This window comes from Taudactylus pleione, unplaced genomic scaffold (genome assembly GCF_031769625.1).
Source record: "Taudactylus pleione unplaced genomic scaffold, aTauple2 ptg000437l, whole genome shotgun sequence".
Lineage (NCBI taxonomy): Eukaryota > Metazoa > Chordata > Amphibia > Anura > Myobatrachidae > Taudactylus > Taudactylus pleione.
In genome coordinates this window covers 6,675,001-6,702,124 of record NW_028284839.1, presented here as the reverse complement: position 1 = coordinate 6,702,124, position 27,124 = coordinate 6,675,001, and the positions used below count along the sequence as shown (strand labels likewise).

Sequence of the window (27,124 nt, the reverse complement as noted above, 5' to 3'; positions counted from 1 at the left end):
AGATCAATCACGATCCTGACACTGAGGACAAATAGGGTTTTGTTTTGTTTTTTGCTATTTATTTCATTTATTTCTTTTCTTTGTGATTGATATGTATTAGGCCTCATACAGATTCTTACTTTTTATGTTAATCCTTTATAATAATTCTTCGCTGTCGTACTGTGGTATATTTATCCCATATTATTCTTCTTTATTGCCTTCCTTATGTTTTTTATTCCATTTTATTAAATATATGTTTTTAATGCAATCAAGTGGTTATCAAATTAATAAGGACGTTACATTATACTATATTCTTCATCTGTGTCACTTTTATGTCCTTTAGAGATAGCGCTCCTTTATTGTGTTTTTCTTGCTTCTGCAAAAATAAAAATGAACTGACATGCTATGCTTTGCTGTATGAGATTTTTATCCTCGTTGAATGTGTCTTCTATTTGTGACGGAGAGAGGGAAAAATATTTATTCCACTTTATAGTAAATATAGCAAAATATAAAACATAAAAAAACTGCCCTGCAAAGCAATAGTAAGTCTCATTGTTCATGTTTTAAAAATATTGTTCTTTTAAACATTTAGATCTGCTACGCTCACTTGGTCGCTCACTGCTCCCCCATGTGGAGAGTACTAGTGTAACATAAAAAAGTGACTTTCCAAGTAGCATGATAAAAAAAAGTTTCATAGTGTTTTAGTGCTCCACTTTTTATTTGTTAGTGTGGTCATTGACCATTTTCTTGCTGCTTATATTATAGACCACTTAAAGCCGCTGGAAAGAGGTAGAAATCACACAAAATTGCACATTATTGTGTTATGGGTTAATGAGTGGGTATTTGTAATCTGGTGATTGAGAATAATTGTTTGATTTAAATTAAGTTACAAAAGCTCATCCTCTCAGCATTTCCCAGTGTGATAAATTATAACCCCCAAAACTTTATAATGCTCAATAACACTTCATATTAATGAGACAATCTTTTCCTTGTGTAGCAGGTATATGACATTAAGTCCTAACATTTCAGCAGATTCAGTCCTCTATGAACCAATGCCTTTACTTGTGATGTAAATAGGTATAATAAGGAAGAATTTATACATTTCTCATTAGTCCCTTATAAATTCCATCTTGTACAGCCTCCAGCATAACCCCTTCTACCATATACACCATCACAGCCTCCAACATAACCCCTTCTACCTTATACACAATCACAGCCTCCAGCATAACCCCTTCTACCATATACACAATCACAGCCTCCAGCATAACCCCTTCTACCATATACACAATCACAGCCTCCAACATAACCCCTTCTACCGTGTACACAATCACAGCCTCCAACATAACCCCTTCTACCGTATACACAATCACAGCCTCCAACATAACCCCTTCTACCGTGTACACAATCACAGCCTCCAACACATAACCCCTTCTACCATATACACAATCACAGCCTCCAACATAACCCCTTCTACCATATACACCATCACAGCCTCCAACATAACCCCTTCTACCGTATACACAATCACAGCCTCCAGCATAACCCCTTCTACCGTATACACAGCCTCCACCACACGATGTACTGGCTGAAGCATAATGCGTTTAAATAGGAAAAAAACAATGTCATGGTTACTGAGTATGCAGAATTCGCTTGAGCCACTTTGGTACGCAGTGTTCATAATGGTGTCTTTCTGCCTCTTGTCAGTCCAAGTGGTGATGCACCTGCCTTTTGATCATCTCACCATTTACTTATTTTCAATTTATATGGCGCCACAAGGGTTCCGCAGCGCTTTACAAAGTACATTAAACAAATGAGCACACAAGAAAAACCGTTATAGTACAATCAATGCTAACACATGGTTTATAAACATTGCTGCATAACATGTAATTAAGGAGCGGGGTGTCAGCAACTGAGTGTTAGGTGCCGTTGTAAATGAAAGTATAAATAAGGCCAGGAGAAACGTGAGGGAAGAGGGCTTCATGGGATCACAGGGAGAACGGCAAAGTGATCTACACATAAAGTGCAATGGTGGCTGTCAAAACATTCGATAAGCATTTCTCTTTATGCCTGTGTAAAATAATCATTTTTTTAAAAAAAACACCGTTCCAATTACATTTTCTCAAACATAGTGGAAAAGGCCGTTTTGATCTTTACGTACAATATACTAGAACACTCCTTATTCTGCCTCTGTGCACAATGGAGCCACTGAGAGGTAGGCAGCTGGAGGAACAGGTTACATTATACTGATAAGTGCAAATAGTGTTTTCCCCAGGGAATTTTAAAAAGGTTCATAAACAAATTCAGTTTACATCCATCCGGGGGATGCCATTATTTCTGGGTTATGCATTGTGAGGTTGGAGTCTGGCACTAACTAAGACTGGCTCCCACCCCCTATATAACTCCTCCTCTTCCTCTAGAACCACAGTCTTGTTTTTAGGGCCTTGGAGTAAGGCACTGGCTAGGTCCTAGCTTTTAGTTAGGTTTAATTTCTCTATTTTTCTGTTTGGTTTGAGTGCTTAGTTACTGGCAACAGGTGACAAGCACTAGCAAGAGTGGGAGTTAGATAGATAGAATATATACACAAAAAACCAGCGCTGAATAAGATGGACGGTGTAATAGAAACCACAAAGTTTTATTTAAAAAACAGAAATACCTCAAATAAAAAATGAATGAATATAAGTTCACAATAGAACAAGATGAATGAATGTCTGTTCCTGTGTAATAAACAGCTGGACCTAGGACAACCTCCAACCTCATGTTATCCACAGTCTCGAGAGTCACATCCAAAAAATCAATCCTACTAGTATGAAAAGTGAAAGTGAATTGAAGGTTGTGGGAATTGTGATTAAGATCTGAAACGAATGACTGTGCAGAAGTGTATTCCCCATCCCAAATAAAAAAAAAAATAAATCATCAATATACCGGCCATAGAATACCAGGCTCGCAGCCCACTTGCCACCCCACACATGGTGCTCCTCAAGTCCCCCATGTAGAGGTTGGCATAGCTGGGCGCGAACCTGGTACCCATGGCCGTGCCCATCACCTGCACTAGCAAGAGTGGGAGTTAGGTAGAATAGAAGTTTGTGTGAACCCTGCATCCCACTCTAAAGACGGCCCCTGCAAGCATCGCCAATCTACACAGTCCCTGGGTCTCTCTCCATACCAGAGACACATCTGAGAGGGCAGCTGGTAAACAGGTAAGCTTGATACATTTTATATGTAAAATACCTTGTTGCTGTATTTTCTGCTTCCCGGCACGCTACTTTTAAGCAGAGCGGCCGGGCATGTTATTACTAACGTGGTAGAAGCCGTAGGCACCGGTGTATGTGCCTCCGGCTTCCTGGGCTTCAGCAGCACCCATCATTTTCAACCATTGTTAGATCACCCAACAGTTCCTCCCGGGGGACCACCGGCTGAGATTAGAAAGTGGAACATGCTGCCAGCGTTTGTGGGAGAGGGAGGACACGTTTGTGGGAGAGGTCTATGGCTGAGGCCATAGGTGAAGTACGTCACTCTCAGGAAAATTATATATTACCCTGTGCTCAAGCTCCTACTTTGTCTGATCCCTCTGTAGAGCCCAGATGGGCCCAGGATATGGGACGATGTCTCGCTCCGATGGCAATGTCCCCAAATAAAATGGTAACATCAGCAGGGGCCATAGCCACTAAGAGACGTTCAGGCCATTCCTCAGTGGATTTTCCTGGAGTAGAGACTTCAGTTACCTCCTACCAGGAAGTAGGGGAATTGGATTATGAGTGGGAAGACACCTCAAACTGGGAGGCTGATTCCCATTCTGATTCAGGGGTTTCTATGCTGGTAGATGCGGTCAGGGAGACTTTGTATCTACAGGAAATGGCTAATCCAGTAACTAGTTCAGTTTCTTTAAACGTGAACAATTTAAACAATAAGGATCTTATTGTTATTGTTCAAATCGTTCACTTTAATGCCCCTGCAAACGATGCGCTGGCATGAATGGTCGTTATCGACCATCGTCCGTCACCCAGGAAAACCGGCATACATGGTCGATTTCGACCATGTTAGCCTGTTTGCTATAGGGACCCGCGATCGTTAGTCGCGGGTCGTTATAGGTTAATGCATGTGTTGGATGTTCGATAACGATCATCCAACACATGCAGAATGATCAGATCACGATCGCTATAGTTATCTGATCGTCGTGCAGTCGTCCCGTGTGTACGCACCTTTAAAGACCAAGCATGCTTTAGAGGCATTGCCTTTCGAAGGAGGTTTTCTGTTTGGTCCACAATTAACAAAAATTATTTCTCAGGTCACGGGAGGTAAAAGTTCTTACCTTCCCTTAACCGCACCAAAACCAAAATCTCCCAAGTTTCGTTCCTTTCGGACTCAAGGCAGGGGAAGCCTTCAGGCTTCCCAAGGTATATCTAGGGGTCCCCGTAGAGGTGCCTTCAGGGGACGTGCTGTCACCAGCACCCCTCGTGCTGCTGTCAAGTCGGCAGGTCAATCCACATGTCTGTCATGGGACTTGGACCCGTCCTCTGGTGGGAGGCCGCTTACTCCGGGAAACTTGGCTTCAATCCAACCTGGATTTTTTTATATAAGTCAACTAGTAACCAGGGGTTACATTTTAGATCTGGAGGATCCTGTTCCAGAAAGATTCTTTTCCACTCATCTCCATGTGGATGTTTGTAGAAAGGCTGCTCTCATACAAGCAATTTCTACGCTTTCCGATTCCAAAGTAATTTTTCCGGTTCCGGTACTACAGCAAGGCCTGGGGTTCTACTCCATTCTTTTCTTGGTAGACAAACTGGACTGGTCGTTTCATCCCATTCACAACCTCAGGGGGTTAAATGATTATATCCACTTGGAAAAATTCAAGATGGAGTACATAAGGTCAGTCATTTGTTCCATGGAGGAAGGGGAATTTCTGAACTCCAAAGATATCAAGGATGCCTACCTCCATATTCCTATATGGAGGGGACATCAACATCTTCTGCAGTTTCAATGTGGCACCGGCATTTTCAGTTCCAGGCTCTGCCATTCGGTTTGTGCATCACTCTGAGTCTTTACAAAGGTTATGGCATGTTGAACATCTTCAGATTACCTTTGGCATGCTCCAGAGATTCGGCTGGATCATCAATTTTCCCAAATCAAATTTAATTCCATCTCAGAGGAAGGTATTTTTGGGTCTTCTCTTCGACACCCAGGTAAAGATTCAGGTTCTTTAATCCAAAATAGGGACCATTTTGCAGATGCCTCATCTCTCAGTCCTCAGGGCTATGCTGCTACTGGAAAAACGGTAGCTTCTTTCGAAGCCATTCTTTTCACCAGATTTCATGCCCGACCACTGCAAAACCAATTGCTTCATCGATGGGTGAAGCCAGACCCTTGGTTAAACAGGCAGACGTTCAGATTACCTCTGCAGACCCGTCAGTGGCTTCTATGGTGGCTACAGGATGCAAATTTGAACAGGAGTTTCCAATTGTTAGTAATAAATTGGACCATTGTCACCACAGATGCCAGCCTAACAGGCTGGGGGGGACATCTACAGGCATCTACAGGGTCTTTGTGCCGTCCAGGAAGCTTCTCTTTCCATCAATATACTGGAATTAAGGGCGATTCGGGTATGCATTGGTTCAGGCTCAATTCCATCATAGGAGCTTACCAGTGCGAATCCAATCAGACAATGCCACAACTGTTGCTTATATAAACAAGCAGGGTGGCCCACGCAGCTGGTGAGCAATGAGGGATGTTTCTCATATCCTTCATTGGGCAGAAAATTGGGTTCCAGCTTTTTCAGCAATTTACATTCCAAAGGTGGACAACTGGGAGGCAGACTTCTTAAGTCGCCACAGTGTGCATCCAGGGGAATGTGAATTGCACCAGGAGGTATTTACAAATATAGTTTCCAGATAGGGATCTCCAGACATAGATCTAATGGCTTCTCGTCTCAACAAGAAACTTCCAAGGTACAGATCTCTGTCCAGGGATCCTCAGGCATCTCTGGTGGATACCATGACAGCACCTTGGGTGTTCCAGCTGGGATACATCTTTCCTCCTCTGGTAATGTTACCAATGGTAAATCAGTATATTTGATCAGTGGCACAGCTGGACATTCTGGTGGCTCCAGACTGATCGCACCGTCATTGGTACACAATTCTTCGGAACCTGCTGGCAGTTGTTCTGTATCGTCCGCCCCTGCGTCCAGATCTGTTACTTCAGGGTCCATGTCGTCACCTCGATTTGCCTCGCTTGGCTTTGACCGCATGGTTCTTGAATCCAATATCTTGAGGGCCAAAGGATTTTCAGAATTTGTTGTGAAAACCATGATACAGGCTCACAAACCAGTCACTTCCCAGAGTTATCATCAGATATGGAAGATCTATATTTATTGGTGTGAACAACAAAAGTTGAAACCTGAAATGTTCCGAGTGTCTAGTCTCTTGTCTTTTCTGCAAGAGCGGTTGGTTAATGATCTTAGATTGTCCTCACTTAAGGCACACATTTCGGCCCTATCAATCCTGTTTCAGAGCAAATTGGCCTCCATTCCTGAAGTTGAGACCTTCTTGCACGGGGTTCTTCGCATACAGCCTCCTTATGTTTCACTGGTTCCTCCTTGGGAATTGAATTTAGTTTTGGAGGCACTTCAAAAGGCACCTTTTGAGCCTTTAGAATCTGTACAATTGAGATATCTCACTTTGAAGGTTGTTTTCCTTTTGCCAATTGCTTCAGCCAGAAGGGTATCCGAGTTAAATCTTCGCTTCTCATTTTTCATGAGGATAGGGTAGTGTTACGCACTAAACCTTCCTTTGTTCCAAAGGCGGTATCAGCTTTCCACATTAACCAGGATATTGTCCTCCCAGCATTTCGCCAGGATTCAGAGACTAGTGAAGCTTCTTACTTAGCACTGTTGGTTGTTGTGGTACGTGCGTTACGCATTTGCTTGGAGCGCACTGCGTCTTTGAGGCGTACGGATTCTTTGCTGGTGTTGGTTGATGCACCAAAAAGAGGCTGGCCAGCCTCGAAAGGATCCATCGCTAGATGGGTCACTTCTGCCATTCGGCGGGCATATTTGTCTATAAATGTGATGCGTCTGGCCTCAATTCGGGCCCACTCGCCTGGTGTTGTGTGGCATGGTGCCTCGGTTGAGCAGCTGTGCAAAGCAGGTCACCCGTACACACTTTTACAAAATTTTACTGCTTCCATACATTCAGAGCAAGAGACGCCGGTGTTGGATGAAAAATTCTTCGAACGGTCAATTCCGACGCACCCCCTCCTTTAATTGACTTGCTTTGGTATATCTCAGTAGTAATGACATCCCCCAGATGGATAAAAAAGGAAATACGATTTTTTTTCTAACCATAAATCTCTTCCTTGGAGTTCATCTGGGGGATGCCGGGATCCCTACCTTGTTTGGTTTCATACTAGTGACCTGTTGGTTTCTGGTTTCTCAGTTCTTCCGTGGATCTTTCACCGACTTTGTTAAACATAGACTGACGTTCTAGTGGAAGGGGAGGGGTTATATAGGGAGTGGGAACCAGTCTTAATTAGTTAGTGCCCGACTCCACACCTCACTTTGCATAACCTAGAAGTAATGGCATCCCCCAGATTGACTCCAAGGAAGAGATTTTACAGTGCGTATAAATCATATTTTCTGATGGTGCTGTAGAACATTAGTTATTTGTAGTGTTCTACAATAAGGGAGTTATACCACCAACCAAATGCAAGTCCACCTTTTTAGCCAAGATCCCAAATGTTAATATGTCTTTTATGTCAATATGTTTTGGGACTCAAAGTATCTGTGTGCCGTTATGCTTGGAGCTCATGTATTTGTATGTCATCATGCTAGGAGCTCAAGTATCTGTGTGCCGTCATGCTAGGAGCTCATGTATTTGTATGTCATCATGCTAGGAGCTCATGTATTTGTGAGCAGTTGTGCTGGGGGCCCAAGTATCTGTGTGACATAGTGCTAGGACCACAAGTACGCGTATCTGTGTGTTGTCATACTGGGAGCCCATCAATCTGTGTGCTGTCGTACTGGGAGCCCATCAGTATGTGTGCCATTGTTCTGGGAGCCCATCAATTTGTGTGTCATTGTTCTGGGAGCCCATCACTATGTGTGTCATTGTACTGGAAGCCCATCACCACAGTATGTGTGTCATTGTTCTGGGAGCCCATCAGTATGTGTGCCATTGTACTGGGAACACATCACCACAGTATGTGTGCCATTGTACTGGGAGCCCATCACTATGTGTGCCATTGTACTGGGAGCCCATCAGTATGTGTGCCGTTGTTCTGGGAGCCCATCAGTATGTGTGCCATTGTACTGGGAGCACATCACCACAGTATGTGTGCCGTTGTACTGGGAGCCCATCAGTATGTGTGCTGTTGTACTGGGAGCCCATCAGTATGTGTGCTGTTGTACTGGGAGCCCATCAGTATGTGTGCCGTTGTTCTGGGAGCCCATCAGTATGTGTGCCATTGTACTGGGAGCACATCACAGTATGTGTGCCGTTGTACTGGGAGCCCATCAGTATGTGTGCTGTTGTACTGGGAGCCCATCAGTATGTGTGCCATTGTACTGGGAGCCCATCAGTATGTGTGTCATTGTACTGGGAGCCCATCAGTATGTGTGCCATTGTACTGGGAGCCCATCAGTATGTGTGTCATTGTACTGGGAGCCCATCAGTATGTGTGCCATTGTACTGGGAGCCCATCAGTATGTGCGCCGTTGTACAGGGAGCCCATCAGTATGTGTGTCATTGTACTGGGAGCCCATCACTACAGTATGTGTGCCGTAGTACTGGGAACCCATACGTATGTGAGCCATTTAACTGGCTTCCCATCACTACAGTATGTGTGCCATTGTACCGGGAGCCCATCACTACAGTATGTGTGCCATTGTACTGGGAGCCCATAACTATGTGTGCCATTGTACTGGGAGCCCATCACTATGTGTGCCATTGTACTGGGAGCCCATCACTATGTGTGCCATTGTACTGGGAGCCCATCACTACAGTATGTGTGCCATTGTACTGGGAGCCCATCACTATACTATGTGTGCCATTGTACTGGGAGCCCATCACTATGTGTGCCATTATACTGGGAGCCCATCACTACAGTATGTGTGCCATTATACTGGGAGCCCATCACTACAGTATGTGTGCCATTGTACTGGGAGCCCATCACTATGTGTGCCATTGTACTGGGAGCCCATCACTATGTGTGCCATTGTACTGGGAGCCCATCACTATGTGTGCCATTGTACTGGGAGCCCATCAGTATGTGTGCCATTGTACTGGGAGCCCAACAGTATGTGTGTCATTGTACTGGGAGCCCATCACTACAGTATGTGTGCCATTGTACTGGGAGCCCATCACTATGCGTGCCATTGTACTGGGAGCCCATCACTATGTGTGCCACTGTACTGGGAGCCCATCACTATGTGTGCCATTGTACTGGGAGCCCAGCACTATGTGTACCATTGTACTGGGAGCCCATCAGTATGTGTGCCATTTTACTGGGAGCCCATCAGTATGTGTGCCATTTTACTGGGAGCCCATCACTACAGTATGTGTGCCATTGTACTGGGAGCCCATCACTACAGTATGTGTGCCATTGTACTGGGAGCCCATCACTATGTGTGCCATTGTACTGGGAGCCCATCACTATGTGTACCATTGTACTGAGAGCCCATCACTATGTGTACCATTGTACTGAGAGCCCATCACTACAGTATGTGTGCCATTGTACTGAGAGCCCATCACTACAGTATGTGTGCCATTGTACTGGGAGCCCATCACTACAGTATGTGTGCCATTGTACTGGGAGCCCATCACTATGTGTGCCACTGTACTGGGAGCCCATCACTATGTGTACCATTGTACTGAGAGCCCATCACTATGTGTGCCATTGTACTGGGAGCCCATCACTATGTGTACCATTGTACTGAGAGCCCATCACTATGTGTGCCATTGTACTGAGAGCCCATCACTACAGTATGTGTGCCATTGTGCTGGGAGCCCATCACTACAGTATGTGTGCCATTGTACTGGGAGCCCATCACTACAGTATGTGTGCCATTGTACTGGGAGCCCATCACTACAGTATGTGTGCTGTCTTACTGGAAATCTCTGGTGACCAGATTTTTGGAGCTCTCTTTTAAGGGATAAAATCTAACTTGAACAAATTTTAACTAAAATAGAAGCAGCACCTGACTTTTGACTCTATCTCCTTCCATATTCCTGCCCACCTTACAGACCACAGGTGTGTAGCTCATGCTGAGCTGTCTGCCTTTGATTCTATAATTGCATCAGGCCTGGAATAAACTCCACAGATTGCCATCTCTATACTGGGGAATATCAATTGTAGGTGTATATTTCTGGATTTGCAGATAGTTAAAAATCACTATGGGAAATAGCATGAACAATGTCCATGTTGTTATTATGTTTGTCCATTTAACTGTTATAATGAACACATCTATAGAAAACACTGCACATAATTACCTTGTGTGACGGACACAATATAAAAATTGATCCAGTCATTTGTGGTGCGAAATTATTTACATCATTTGAGGTACAAACTACTTTACGTTATCGGAAAAAGGGAGTTGATTTGACTGCAGCTAATAATTCCATCTCCTAACACCAGAGGGCGCTCTCTTTAAGTATATTTAACGGCAATAAGAAAGTTTTGTTACTTGTTAGCATATCGTAGATTGCACAATCACCATACAGAACTCTGAGCAATAATACTGGAGTGAGTATGATTTGATAAAGCATAAACCTGAAACATTCGCGTTTATTCTCCTTTAAAGAAACGACTATCGGTGTGGTGGTCAATTTATTTATTTTTCAGGCTGGCCCGGCGTTCTTAAATGAGTGGTCTGTTGTCCAGGTTGACCAGCAGCTACTTATTAGATGAGCACATATTACAAGCCCGGAGATAATAGATGTGTGGAGTTATGCACTGTAGGTCAGATGAGATTCCGCAGTCACTGGAAAGTATAAATTACGGGTTGTTTCCTTGCTCACAGCCCGAAGACTATTTCTATTAATCTATTCCTGTTCTTCTTTGTTCCAGGTTGAATAGAGCCAGTCAGACATATTTCTTCCCTATCCACCTGACAGATCAGCTCCTACCGAGCGCTGTGTTTTATGCCACCGTGGGACCCCTCGTTATCTATGTGGCCATGCACCGGCTTATTATCAAGCCTTACCTGGAGGCGCAGAGAGAGAAGTGAGTGCCTCAAATAATTCAGCGAGGAAATTCCGTGCTCATTAGTTATTTACCCAGACATGTCATTGTAATATTTAGCCACTATAAATGACTGTGTAGTGTAAATAGTTTCTTTTAATGTTGTTATTGCTGTATAAGAGAGTGTCAGTGGTTTATTATCATTTATTGAATAACGCCAACATATTACACAGCGTCGTGCGGGAATATAGGGAATATTTAATCATTCTCATCAGTCCCCGGGACTGTAGGAGCTTAACTTAGGGGGAGATATATCAAAGCTTGGAGACTGATAAAGTATCCGCTTCTAACGGTCATCTTTTAAACAGCCTGTAACAGTTAGGTGCTGATTGGTTGGTACTTTATCTCTCTTCGGTTTAGCTCTCTCCAAGGCTTGGGGCATCTCCCCCCTTAATTCCCTAACACATACACTTCACACTTTCGCATACACTTTCTAACAAGTGTCTACTTTGCATTCGTTTTAACATTTCCTTCGGTGTTTATAAGTATCAATAACCCATAATAACGTTCTAGGGGATGGCTCAGTTAAGTACATTGGGGGAGAAGTTTGGAACTTTCTAAAGAGGACATGTTGAGAAGTTGCCACTATACAACCAACCAGCTTCCGCTGTCATTATATAGATTGTACTTGGTAATTGATAGCCAGAAGCTGATTGGTATTTGATTTTGTCCTCTTTATGAAGTTTGATGCATTCCACCTATAGTATGGTAGAGGGAAGCTTTGAGATGCGGTGATGAATGATAATGGTAAACAGAGGTAAACCAGACGCGTATGGTACACACGCAGAGGCACGCTGAATATCAGTGTGTTTTTGTTTTTTAGCACCGCGTGTCCAATTTCCACTATTGCATCGGCCACCAGTAGCTTGGGTTCACCCTGCCCCCCCTCGCTAGCCCTGTAATGGTCTATATAGACCACTGATTGTCTGATTGGAGAGACAGAGCCGTAGTCAGTGCTCCTCCCCCCGAGCGTAATGTGTGTACAGGTAGCCACTACTACTCTCCACTCTCCTATAAGCTGATGCTCCAGACTTCACCTGATTTAACCATCCACATCTAGTATTCCGTGTTTGGGTGGACTTCTTTAGGCCTGGCTGGAGGAGTTGCCTATTTTAATTTCAAAGGACACAGTCAGACTTGGCTCCTATACATGAGACCCATTGTAAGTAGACCTGAACAAGCTCTAGTAGTAAGCCAGGCACAAGGCACTACGGGGGGTCATTGCCGACAACCTTTTAGGAGGGCTCACATTAACTCTTGTTGTTTCATTTATAGGGAACTGGATAAGCACAGGGAGAGTTCAGCATCTGAGATATTACACAAAAAGCAGGAGGCAGAGGCTGCCGTGAGTGTTATATTTCATGCACCTCCTATGTGTACAATGTAATGCTATAGTGATAAACTAAAGGAATATCCATGGCATGCTGTATAATAATCCACATCTGTTCAAGAAAATAAATTCTGTCACTGTGTGTTTAGTTCCACATGAATGGAGTCGGGTATATAATCAGGTGCAGTCATATCATTCTCCTTTCACATTATGTTGGGTATAATAGGAGCAGCTTTTGTCTCGCTGTCCATGGTGTTAGGGATGTAAGTAGGGTGGGGCACGGTGGAGTGGAAGACTGGGCACAGCAGCATAGAGAGTAGGGGGGCACAGCATAGAGAGTAGAGGGCACAGCAGCATAGAGAGTAGAGGGCACAGCAGCATAGAGAGTAGGGGGGAACAGCAGTATAGAGAGTAGGGGGGCACAGCAGAGTGGAATTTGGGAAACAGCATAGAGAGTAGAGGGGCATAGCAGAGTGGAAGGTGGGGAACAGCATAGATAGTAGAGGGGCACAGCAGGGTGGAAGGTGGGGAACAGCATAGAGAGTAGAGGGGCACAGCAGAGTGGAAGGTGGGGACAGCATAGAGAGTAGAGGGGCACAGCAGAGTGGAAGGTGGGGGACAGCATAGAGAGTAGAGGGGCATAGCAGAGTGGAAGGTGGGGAACAGCATAGATAGTAGAGGGGCACAGCAGGGTGGAAGGTGGGGAACAGCATAGAGACTAGAGGGGCACAGCAGAGTGGAAGGTGGGGACAGCATAGAGAGTAGAGGGGCACAGCAGAGTGGAAGGTGGGGACAGCATAGAGAGTAGAGGGGCACAGCAGAGTGGAAGGTGGGGAACAGCATAGAGAGTAGAGGGGCACAGCAGAGTGGAAGGTGGGGCACAGCATAGAGAGTAGAGGGGCACAGCAGAGTGGAAGGTTGGGACAGTATAGAGAGTAGAGGGGCACAGCAGAGTGGAAGGTGGGGCACAGCATAGAGAGTAGAGGGGCACAGCAGAGTGGAAGGTGGGGAACAGCATAGAGAGTAGAGGGGCACAGCATAGAGAGTAGAGGGGCACAGCAGAGTGGAAGGTTGGGACAGTATAGAGAGTAGAGGGGCACAGCAGACTGGAAGGTTGGGACAGTATAGAGCAGTGATTCCCAACCTCGGTCCTCAAGGCACACTAACAGTCCTGGTTTTAGTGATATCCATGATTGTGACGAGATGGTTAAATCAAAATAACTGAGGTATTAATTAAGTCACTTGTGCTCAAGTATGGCTATCCCTAAAACCTGGACTGTTAGTGTGCCTTGAGGACCGTGGTTGGGAACCCCTGGTATAGAGAGTAGAGGGGCACAGCAGGGTAGAAGGTGGAGAACAGCATAGAGAGTAGAGGGGCACAGCAGAGTGTAAGGTGAGGACAGCATAGAGAGTAGAGGGGCATAGCAGAGTGGAAGGTTGGGACAGCATAGAGAGTAGAGGGGCACAGCAGAGTGGAAGGTGGGGACAGCATAGAGAGTAGAGGGGCACAGCAGAGTGGAAGGTAGGGAACAGCATAGAGAGTAGAGGGGCACAGCAGAGTGGAAGGTGGGGAACAGCATAGAGAGTAGAGGGGCACAGCAGAGTGGAAGGTGGGGACAGCCTAGAGAGTAGAGGGGCATAGCAGAGTGGAAGGTGGGGAACAGCATAGAGAGTAGAGGGGCATAGCAGAGTGGAAGGTGGGGAACAGCATAGAGAGTAGAGGGGCACAGCAGAGTGGAAGGTTGGGACAGTATAGAGAGTAGAGGGGCACAGCAGAGTGGAAGGTTGGGACAGTATAGAGAGTAGAGGGGCACAGCAGACTGGAAGGTTGGGACAGTATAGAGAGTAGAGGGGCACAGCAGAGTGGAAGGTGGGGCACAGCATAGAGAGTAGAGGGGCACAGCAGAGTGGAAGGTGGGGAACAGCATAGAGAGTAGAGGGGCACAGCATAGAGAGTAGAGGGGCACAGCAGAGTGGAAGGTTGGGACAGTATAGAGAGTAGAGGGGCACAGCAGACTGGAAGGTTGGGACAGTATAGAGCAGTGTTTCCCAACCTCGGTCCTCAAGGCACACTAACAGTCCTGGTTTTAGTGATATCCATGATTGTGACGAGATGGTTAAATCAAAATAACTGAGGTATTAATTAAGTCACTTGTGCTCAAGTATGGATATCCCTAAAACCTGGACTGTTAGTGTGCCTTGAGGACCGTGGTTGGGAACCCCTGGTATAGAGAGTAGAGGGGCACAGCAGAGTGGAAGGTGAGGACAGCATAGAGAGTAGAGGGGCACAGCAGAGTGGAAGGTGATGACAGCATAGAGAGTAGAGGGGCATAGCAGAGTGGAAGGTTGGGACAGCATAGAGAGTAGAGGGGCACAGCAGAGTGGAAGGTGGGGAACAGCATAGAGAGTAGAGGGGCACAGCAGAGTGGAAGGTGGGGACAGTATAGACAGTAGAGGGGCACAGCAGGGTGGAAGGTGGGGACAGTATAGACAGTAGAGGGGCACATCAGAGTGGAAGGTTGGGACAGCATACAGAGTAGAGGGGCACAGCAGAGTGGAAGGTGGGGACAGTATAGACAGTAGAGGGACACAGCAGGGTGGAAGGTGGGGACAGTATAGACAGTAGAGGGGCACATCAGAGTGGAAGGTGGGGACATTATAGAGAGTAGAGGGGCACAGCAGAGTGATAGGTGGGGAACAGCATAGAGCGTAAAGGGGCACGGCAGAGTGGATGGCGAGTCACTGCAGCATAGATTGAAGAGTGGCACGGCAGAGTGGAAGGTTGGGCGCAGCGTACAGATGGGTAGGGGTAAGAGGAAGACAGCCATGCTGCTGCAGAACATCTCATTGGGCGGGAGTGTGGGGGTTCGTTAAATGTTAAAAAAAAAAAAAAAAAAAAAAAACTTTTGACAAACTCCATTAAAACTTTATTTTCTATGAGTTTGACTGTGAAGCATTGCAACTGATTCCGTGTACACGTCAGTTATTATCATGGAGATGGGAATAATTGTCTGTCCAGGACTATTCTTTAATAGCTTTCAGCCACTGAAATTGGAGCTATAAACACAGGCGGCGTAGGAAACTATGGGGCTCATTCTGAGTTGGGAGCAATGCCAAAGTGGTAAATAGTTCCACATCGAATATTACTTTTACCGTAAAATCTCTGTGTTGGGTCAGGACGCATTTTATTCCCAGTTTACTGTGATGTTGGGTCTTGGCCTGTTTTGTTCCTGCCCCATACACAGCTGTAAGCCTAGTGTAATGCTCATTTGTGTTTTTACAGGTGCGTTTAATGCAGGAGTCTGTGCGACGAATAATCGAGGCTGAGGAGTCTAGAATGGGTAATCCACATTGGAGATATTGTCTGAGCCTCACTAATAACACGTCTGTAAATCTATTGAAGCAGGACATAAAATACAACCTCCCAATCCAACTGTTGCAGTAACGTTTTAAGGCGTTGATCAACTAACGCTCCTGCATACACCCCTATGTCAATTATCGGGGCCGATCATCTAATATCGGGTGATCGCCCAATAATTGTATAGGTGTGTACCCAGGTTTACGTCTGGACAGCCAGATTAACAAAAAGTTGTTTTGTTTTTTATTGAGTATAGAACATTACGTTGAAAATAATTTCTTAGATACTCTTTTGAGTTAAATGTCATTTTCTGTGTTCTATGCACTAGTTTTCTTCAGTGTTGTGCTGTGTGTCGTGTTATAACGCAAATCTTCCCTTTACCATTACATCAAAACTTCCCAAAATAATTCCATATTTTTTTTAACAAGAGTTTTATTTATTTTTTTCCTGTCTTTTCATATATAATTTCCTCTAATGTGTTTCAGGCCTCATCATACTCAACGCCTGGTACGGTAAATTTGTCACTGACAACAGCCGCAGAAATGAGAAAGTGAAAGTGATTGACGTGACTGTCCCCTTGCAGTGTTTGGTGAAAGACTCTAAATTAATTCTCACAGAAGCTTCAAAGGTGAGTCGGCCTAAGTCTCCTCTCTTTGCCATCACCAGATATGCGTGAGGCGTTGGGCCCCATACACCCTGATTAACAGACCCCCTTGCCTGCCCCACTCCTCATTTTAATGCCTGCTATACAGAGTCCCTTTTGAGGAATAATATACCAAACAGAGCTGAGTCTGTGTACAAAGAAAACCTCAACCTGGTGTTCATTCTGCAGTACTAATGTATAGAATAGGAGCTACTTCCTCTGGGGACTAGTGTATATAGCGTACCTTCCATGTCTCACAGCTAGTGTATATACTGTACCTTCCATGTCTCACAGCTAGTGTATATAGCGTACCTTCCATGTCTCACAGCTAGTGTATATAGCGTACCTTCCATGTCTCACAGCTAGTGTATATACTGTACCTTCCATGTCTCACAGCTAGTGTATATACTGTACCTTCCATGTCTCACAGCTAGTGTATATAGCGTACCTTCCATGTCTCACAGCTAGTGTATATACTGTACCTTCCATGTCTCACAGCTAGTGTATATACTGTACCTTCCATGTCTCACAGCTAGTGTATATACTGTACCTTCCATGTCTCACAGCTAGTGTATATACTGTACCCTTCCATGTCTCACAGCTAGTGTATATAGCGTACCTTCCATGTCTCACAGCTAGTGTATATACTGTACCTTCCATGTCTCACAGCTAGTGTATATAGTGTACCTTCCATGTCTCACAGCTAGTGTATATAGCGTACCTTCCATGTCTCACAGCTAGTGTATATAGCGTACCTTCCATGTCTCACAGCTAGTGTATATAGCGTACCTTCCATGTCTCACAGCTAGTGTATATACTGTACCTTCCATGTCTCACAGCTAGTGTATATACTGTACCCTTCCATGTCTCACAGCTAGTGTATATACTGTACCTTCCATGTCTCACAGCTAGTGTATATACTGTACCTTCCATGTCTCACAGCTAGTGTATATAGCGTACCTTCCATGTCTCACAGCTAGTGTATATACTGTACCTTCCATGTCTCACAGCTAGTGTATATAGCGTACCTTCCATGTCTCACAGCTAGTGTATATACTGTACCTTCCATGTCTCACAGCTAGTGTATATACTGTACCTTCCATGTCTCACAGCTAGTGTATATACTGTACCTTCCATGTCTCACAGCTAGTGTATATACTGTACCCTTCCATGTCTCACAGCTAGTGTATATACTGTACCTTCCATGTCTCACAGCTAGCGTATATACTGTACCTTCCATGTCTCACAGCTAGCGTATATACTGTACCTTCCATGTCTCACAGCTAGTGTATATACTGTACCTTCCATGTCTCACAGCTAGTGTATATACTGTACCTTCCATGTCTCACAGCTAGTGTATATACTGTACCTTCCATGTCTCACAGCTAGTGTATATCCTGTACCTTCCATGTCTCACAGCTAGTGTATATACTGTACCTTCCATGTCTCACAGCTAGTGTATATACTGTACCCTTCCATGTCTCACAGCTAGTGTATATGCTGTACCCTTCCATGTCTCACAGCTAGTGTATATGCTGTACCTTCCATGTCTCACAGCTAGTGTATATACTGTACCTTCCATGTCTCACAGCTAGTGTATATATTGTACCTTCCATGTCTCACAGCTAGTGTATATAGCGTACCTTCCATGTCTCACAGCTAGTGTATATACTGTACCTTCCATGTCTCACAGCTAGTGTATATACTGTACCTTCCATGTCTCACAGCTAGTGTATATACTGTACCTTCCATGTCTCACAGCTAGTGTATATACTGTACCTTCCATGTCTCACAGCTAGTGTATATAGCGTACCTTCCATGTCTCACAGCTAGTGTATATAGCGTACCTTCCATGTCTCACAGCTAGTGTATATAGCGTACCTTCCATGTCTCACAGCTAGTGTATATACTGTACCTTCCATGTCTCACAGCTAGTGTATATACTGTACCTTCCATGTCTCACAGCTAGTGTATATACTGTACCTTCCATGTCTCACAGCTAGTGTATATACTGTACCCTTCCATGTCTCACAGCTAGTGTATATACTGTACCTTCCATGTCTCACAGCTAGTGTATATACTGTACCTTCCATGTCTCACAGCTAGTGTATATATTGTACCTTCCATGTCTCACAGCTAGTGTATATAGCGTACCTTCCATGTCTCACAGCTAGTGTATATACTGTACCTTCCATGTCTCACAGCTAGTGTATATACTGTACCTTCCATGTCTCACAGCTAGTGTATATACTGTACCTTCCATGTCTCACAGCTAGTGTATATACTGTACCTTCCATGTCTCACAGCTAGTGTATATAGCGTACCTTCCATGTCTCACAGCTAGTGTATATAGCGTACCTTCCATGTCTCACAGCTAGTGTATATAGCGTACCTTCCATGTCTCACAGCTAGTGTATATACTGTACCTTCCATGTCTCACAGCTAGTGTATATACTGTACCTTCCATGTCTCACAGCTAGTGTATATACTGTACCTTCCATGTCTCACAGCTAGTGTATATACTGTACCCTTCCATGTCTCACAGCTAGTGTATATACTGTACCTTCCATGTCTCACAGCTAGCGTATATACTGTACCTTCCATGTCTCACAGCTAGCGTATATACTGTACCTTCCATGTCTCACAGCTAGTGTATATACTGTACCTTCCATGTCTCACAGCTAGTGTATATACTGTACCTTCCATGTCTCACAGCTAGTGTATATCCTGTACCTTCCATGTCTCACAGCTAGTGTATATACTGTACCTTCCATGTCTCACAGCTAGTGTATATACTGTACCTTCCATGTCTCACAGCTAGTGTATATACTGTACCTTCCATGTCTCACAGCTAGTGTATATACTGTACCCTTCCATGTCTCACAGCTAGTGTATATGCTGTACCCTTCCATGTCTCACAGCTAGTGTATATGCTGTACCTTCCATGTCTCACAGCTAGTGTATATACTGTACCTTCCATGTCTCACAGCTAGTGTATATATTGTACCTTCCATGTCTCACAGCTAGTGTATATAGCGTACCTTCCATGTCTCACAGCTAGTGTATATACTGTACCTTCCATGTCTCACAGCTAGTGTATATACTGTACCTTCCATGTCTCACAGCTAGTGTATATACTGTACCTTCCATGTCTCACAGCTAGTGTATATACTGTACCTTCCATGTCTCACAGCTAGTGTATATCCTGTACCTTCCATGTCTCACAGCTAGTGTATATACTGTACCCTTCCATGTCTCACAGCTAGTGTATATACTGTACCTTCCATGTCTCACAGCTAGTGTATATACTGTACCTTCCATGTCTCACAGCTAGTGTATATACTGTACCTTCCATGTCTCACAGCTAGTGTATATACTGTACCTTCCATGTCTCACAGCTAGTGTATATACTGTACCTTCCATGTCTCACAGCTAGTGTATATACTGTACCTTCCATGTCTCACAGCTAGTGTATATACTGTACCTTCCATGTCTCACAGCTAGTGTATATAGCGTACCTATCATGTCTCACAGCTAGTGTATATAGTGTACCTTCCATGTCTCACAGCTAGTGTATATACTGTACCCTTCCATGTCTCACAGCTAGTGTATATACTGTACCTTCCATGTCTCACAGCTAGTGTATATACTGTACCTTCCATGTCTCACAGCTAGTGTATATACTGTACCTTCCATGTCTCACAGCTAGTGTATATACTGTACCTTCCATGTCTCACAGCTAGTGTATATACTGTACCTTCCATGTCTCACAGCTAGTGTATATACTGTACCTTCCATGTCTCACAGCTAGTGTATATACTGTACCTTCCATGTCTCACAGCTAGTGTATATACTGTACCTTCCATGTCTCACAGCTAGTGTATATACTGTACCTTCCATGTCTCACAGCTAGTGTATATACTGTACCTTCCATGTCTCACAGCTAGTGTATATACTGTACCTTCCATGTCTCACAGCTAGTGTATATACTGTACCTTCCATGTCTCACAGCTAGTGTATATACTGTACCTTCCATGTCTCACAGCTAGTGTATATACTGTACCTTCCATGTCTCACAGCTAGTGTATATACTGTACCTTCCATGTCTCACAGCTAGTGTATATACTGTACCCTTCCATGTCTCACAGCTAGTGTATATACTGTACCCTTCCATGTCTCACAGCTAGTGTATATACTGTACCCTTCCATGTCTCACAGCTAGTGTATATACTGTACCTTCCATGTCTCACAGCTAGTGTATATACTGTACCTTCCATGTCTCACAGCTAGTGTATATACTGTACCTTCCATGTCTCACAGCTAGTGTATATACTGTACCTTCCATGTCTCACAGCTAGTGTATATACTGTACCTTCCATGTCTCACAGCTAGTGTATATACTGTACCTTCCATGTCTCACAGCTAGTGTATATAGTGTACCTATCATGTCTCAGGGTTAGTGTATAAGGGCCTCCAGTCTCTGGTGGCTAGTGTATATAGCGTACCTTCCATGTCTTGAGGTTAGTTTATAACGGACCTCCAGCCTCTGGTGACTAGTGTATATAGCGTACCTTCCATGTCTCAGGGTTAGTGTATAACAGACCTCCAATCTCTAGTGACTAGTTTATGTATGCTTTGTACTAGCCACCAGATATAGGAGGTCTGCTATGTACACTAGCCAGCAGATATTGGAGGTATACTTTGTACACTAGCCAGCAGATATTGGAGGTATACTTTGTACACTAGCCAGCAGATATTGGAGGTATACATTGTACACTAGCCAGCAGATATTGGAGGTATACATTGTACACTAGCCAGCAGATATTGGAGGTATATTTTGTACACTAGCCAGCAGATATTGGAGGTATACTTTGTACTCTAGCCAGCAGATATTGGAGGTATACTTTGTACACTAGCCAGCAGATATTGGAGGTATATTTTATACACTAGCCAGCAGATATTGGAGGTATACTTTGTACACTAGCCACCAGATATTGGAAGTTTGCTTTGTACACTAGCCACAAGGGATTGATGGTATGATTCAGAGCCGTAACTAGACTTTTTAGTGCCCTGTGCCAGAAAGAGCATTGGCGCCCCCCTCATTTTTCAAAGGGACATAATGCACCCAAAAAAGGGCCATGGCTTCATGGGGAAGGGCCAGGGAAGAGATAGGAGAGGCCAGGAGATGCTGGGGATGAAATAAGAGGAAGCTACAAGCAAGAATGATAATAAACAGAAATTTGACAGGCCCAAACAGCGCCCCCTGACCTGTGGTGCCCTATGCGATGGCACCGGCCGCACTACCCTAGCTACGACCCTGGTTGTACACTAGCCAGCAAATATTGGAGGTATACTTCGTACACTAGCCAGCAGATATTGGAGGTATACTTCGTACACTAGCCAGCAGATATTGGAGGTATACATTGTACACTAGCCAGCAGATATAGGAGGTATACTTTGTACACTAGCCAGCAGATATTGGAGGTATACTTTGTACACTAGCCAGCAGATATTGGAGGTATACTTTGTACACTAGCCAGCAGATATTGGAGGTATACTTTGTACACTAGCCAGCAGATATTGGAGGTATACTTTGTACACTAGCCAGCAGATATTGGAGGTATACTTCGTACACTAGCCAGCAGATATTGGAGGTATACTTTGTACACTAGCCAGCAGATATTGGAGGTATACTTCGTACACTAGCCAGCAGATATTGGAGGTATACTTTGTACACTAGCCACCTGATATTGGAAGTTTGCTTTGTACACTAGCTAGCAGATATCAGTGGTATGCTTTATACACTAACCACAAGGGATTGGTGGTATGCTTTATACACTAACCACAAGGGATTGGTGGTATGCTTTATACACTAACCACAAGGGATTGGTGCTATGCTTTATACACTAACCACAAGGGATTGGTGGTATGCTTTGTACACTATCCAGCAGATATTTCTGGTATGCTTTGTATGCTAACCACCAGATATTGGAGGCCAGCATTGTACAGTTACTATCAGAATAAATTATTTGTATACCACCCACCTTATTGGACATTGCTTTGCATGATAACTAACAAATGTGCCTCTGGTTTAATTCGTATTCAATCCACATGAGGCAAACAAGGGGCCCTGTTTTACCCGGTTTGTATTGGGCCTGCAGATCTCTGATGGTGGCTGTGTTACCTTTGATCTGTCTGGTGCATGTATGAACAATTAGAGCAATTGTCAGAGAGGTGGCTTATGGCTTGCAGTGTCTGTATGCTCTCTGCACCAGGATCTCATAGAAGATGTATGGTTTTCTCTGGTTACATATCCCTAACAAGCATTTCTGTTCCCTCTCAGGCTGGTCTGCCTGGGTTCTATGACCCATGTGTCGGGGAGGATAAAAACCTAAAGATTCTCTACCAGTTCCGGGGAGTCCTCCACCAAGTGATGTCCGGGGACAATGAGGCACTTAGGATACCAAAGCAGTGTGAGTTAACATGTATCCATACAAGTTCAGTGCCTTACTTATCTGAGGCTACTATGTGACACATCTGGGGGACACAAAAAGTGTTTTCTCAGGTTGTCATCCCATTTGGTATTTTTGTATATCTACCATGATACAAGCTGACTACCTTACCTCAGCGGTGAGGTAAGTGAGGCACCAGATAGCGATACACAGGAAGAGACTGACTGGTGTTGGGATTCTGGCCCCGACAGCCGGGATGTCAACTACATCCCACTATCCACATGACATCTGTTACATTGGTGCATCCGTGAATGGAGCGTAAATGGAGAATAAATAGGCGTAATCAATTTTGTTATGTTAGTTTTAATCCAAAATGGAATAAATTCATTTTTGTCCTCAAAATTCTGCACACAATACCCCATAATGACAACGTGTAAAGTGTTTGAGATTTTTGCAAATTTATAAAAAACAAACAAAAACAAACTAAGAAATCACATGTACATAAGTATTCACAGCCTTTGCCATGAAGCTCAAAATTGAGCTCAGGTGCATCCTGTTTCCACTGATCATCCTTGAGATGTTCCTACATCTTAATTGGAGTCCACCTGTGGTAAATTCAGTTGACTGGACATGATTTTGAAAGGCATACACCTGTCTATATAAGGTCCCACACTTGACAGTGCATGTCAGAGCACAAACCAAGCATGAAGTCCAAGGAATTGTCTGTAGATCTCTGAGACAGGATTGTCTTGAGGCACAAACCTGGGGAAGGGTATAGAAAAATATCTGCTGCTTTGAAGGTCCCAATGAGCACAGTGGCCTCCATCATCCGTAAATGGAAGAAGTTCGGAACCACCAGGACTCTTCCTAGAGATGGCCGGCCGTCTAAACTGAGCGATTTGGGGAGAAGGGCCCTAGTCAGGGAGGTGACCAAGAACCCGATGGTCACTCTGTCAGAGCTACAGCATTCCTCTGTGGAGAGAGGAGAACCTTCCAGAAGGACAATCATCTCTGCAGCAATCCACCAATCAGGCCTGTATGGTAGAGTGGCCAGACAGAAGCCACTCCTTAGTAAAAAGCACATGGCAGCCCGCCTGGAGTTTGCCAAAATACACCTGAAGGACTCTGACCATGAGAAACAAAATTCTCTGGTCTGATGAGACAAAGACTGAACTCTTTGGCGAGAATGCCAGGCGTTATGTTTGGTGAAAACCAGGCACCGCTCATCACCAGGCCAATACCATCCCTACAGTGAAGCATGGTGGTGGCAGCATCATGCTGTGGGGATGTTTTTCAGCGGCAGGAACTGGGAGACTAGTCAGGATAGAGGGAAAGATGAATGCAGCAATGTACAGAGACATCCTGGATGAAAACCTGCTCCAGAGCGCTCTTGACCTCAGACTGGGGCGACGGTTCGTCTTTCAGCAGGACACGACCCTAAGCACACAGCCAAGATATCAGAGGAGTGGCTTCAGGACAACTCTGTGAAAGTCCTTGAGTGGCCCAGCCAGAGCCAAGACTTGAATCCGAAAAAACCTGTTACACGTTGTCTTTATGGGGTATTGTGTATAGAATTCTGAGGACAAAAATTTATTTATTCCATTTTGGAATAAGGCTGTAACATAACAAAATGTGGAAAAAGTGAAGCGCTGTGAATACTTTCTGGATGCACTGTAATTAAAGGGCCTTGAATTCCAGACCACAGCACAAAAGTAAACCCTGTCTGTAACGGCGAATGGTCATACCCACAAATTAATTTCATATTTACAGAACAAGTCCAAATGTAGCAATCCAATGGTAAATTGCCTGTTAATAGGTCACAGTCTGGGTTCCTCTCCAGGACACTAGTTATCGCTACAGTCCCTGCTTGACAATACACATTTTGGAGTAGAAATTATATTTCTCCCGAGTTTTCTCCATGGGTTTCTCCATATGTTAGTTTTGTCACCTTGTATTGGCTGAGTGTATACTGTAGGTCTTTCCTTAACCCATAAACTGAACCACTACGATCTGTTAAATTAATTTAACCCTGTTACCTGAAGCTGGCATCCGTGTCACACCGTAGTACTGTTTAACGGTACTGTATGGGATTGGGCAGATTCGGGCCACCTTCTCTTTGACCTCCCGACATGAATGACCTCTTCACGGGTATCAGTACACCCCTCTATCAGCTAAAGGAGGGAGAACTGTACATATCACATTTCTGCCTACAACAAATATAAATCTAGGTACAGCTATGTGACTTTGGAAATTCATATATCCCTAGACCATTCTCCATATACATTGGGAATTGCTAGGTGAAATGCTGGGATTCCAATTTAATCAAAACTTTTTTTATTGCACCAAAAAAAATAACTTTATCTCATTCTTCCACACTAATGAAAGTGCATATAACAGCTCTTTGACTCACTTTAGGTACACAAAATACTTTTATTAGAGCTATTCATACACTTCTATATTGATTACCAGGGTTACTTAGGCTTTATTTGGTTTACAGACTGTTTTCCCCAAAATAAGCAGTCTCGATATTCGCACGTCCGCGTATTTGCCTGTTTTGCATTTGAGTAGGGCGATCAACAGGAGCGCACATTGTGAAAGTACGCGATAACTATGCATACAAACAGGCGAATGAGGCGAAAGCATCACATCAGCGAATGCTTTTTGCCGGCCGCGACTTCTCCGCCTCTAATTGAATCTGGCCCTTAGTCATCTGTTGCCCTTTACACTATATGGGGAAGGCCTGGTCCTACAGATGTGTCCACATACATCTATTCTCCATGCGCTACAAGTCACTTTACACACAACGCGTGAGTGCCATATGACTCGGTAACACCAAGGGTCTTTTCATGCAACTTGCTCCCTTTAAATGCGTCTTAGTTGAAAAAGTGATGTGACTAGGAGGCATAAGCAGCTTCTGCTGATTTCAATGATATGCGACATGCCTATATTCCGTGTGCTACTGCGGGTGTATCTACATGCGAAATGCTACGTTACACTATCGGCAGCTGTAACACTGTAGCGTAGCATTTCACATGCAGGTACAGCCGCAGTCACAAACAGAATATAGACACACTGCATATCATTTTACTCAGCAGAAGCTGAGTACAATAATAGGGAGAAAGTAGCTCGAAAAGACGCTCGGCGCTAACGAGTCGTGTCACGGCATGGCGCGACTAGATGAGCTGTTTAACGTGCAAGGAGGCCAGTTGTATGTGGACACATCTGTACCTTATCCTTCTGCCTGACTAGGATATCCTGAGCCTATTAACATTCACAGGTGGAAATAAACCTTGATGGTGCATGTAACTAACCATGCTAATCCCATCTCACCTCCAAAATCAGGGATTCCCTATCTACCCCCCTTCCTTCCCTCATCTTGTGTACCATTGTGTGACCTCTTCTCTCATCCTCCCTAATCTTACAGCTCACAAGATTGATGCAGATGGCTAGCCGTTTCCGGGATCCAGACAACATTCAGAACTCAAAAACATCCTATCCAGGAATTGTTTCCCTCTGGAACCCAAAAAGTCCAAGAGAAGTTTTTTTTTTTGTTTTTTTGTTTTTTTTTATTAGGAGAATAGAACATTTATATCTACTGAATAAGAATGTCAAAGTAATATATCTTTATATAGCGACCATATACTGATAAAAAAAAAATGGACTCCTCTTTTGCCATGGCCATTTGACGCTTGGTTTTATGGAAGAACGGAAACGATTACCCCATTTCTTCCTGTCGTCAGAGACCGTAACCTCCTGGTTTTTACCTTTCCTGGGTTCTGTCCAAAGGGCCTTCAATGGAGACTGTTACTGTCGAGGTCCGATTGTCTAACGTTGCGCCCTTCAGCGGAGAAGCTGACATTTTGTCAAAAATTCAATCAAGATTCTTCACAGCTTATAACACACACACACACACACACATACATACATAGATACACACACATACATACACACACATACATACATATATATATATATATACACACACATATATGTGCACACACATATACACACACACACACATACATACATAGATACACACACATACATACACACACATACATACACACACATACATATATATATATATATATATACACACACATATATGTGCACACACATATACACACACA

General features: G+C 44.2%; 1 protein-coding gene across 1 annotated transcript in view; it reads left to right on the top strand.

Annotated features, from left to right (window-relative positions):
• Positions 1–27,124, top strand: part of DNAJC11 (DnaJ heat shock protein family (Hsp40) member C11) — a 163,226-nt gene that overhangs the window by 135,111 nt on the left and 991 nt on the right. Inside the window, exons 11-16 of the mRNA XM_088447767.1 lie at positions 11,038–11,193; positions 12,487–12,556; positions 15,825–15,882; positions 16,385–16,527; positions 22,886–23,015; positions 26,419–27,124. The exon at positions 26,419–27,124 is cut by the window's right edge and continues 991 nt beyond it. Coding sequence (XP_088303893.1) covers positions 11,038–11,193; positions 12,487–12,556; positions 15,825–15,882; positions 16,385–16,527; positions 22,886–23,015; positions 26,419–26,444 — 583 coding nt within the window. The 3' untranslated portion in view covers positions 26,445–27,124. The remainder of the gene's footprint in view (positions 1–11,037; positions 11,194–12,486; positions 12,557–15,824; positions 15,883–16,384; positions 16,528–22,885; positions 23,016–26,418) is intronic.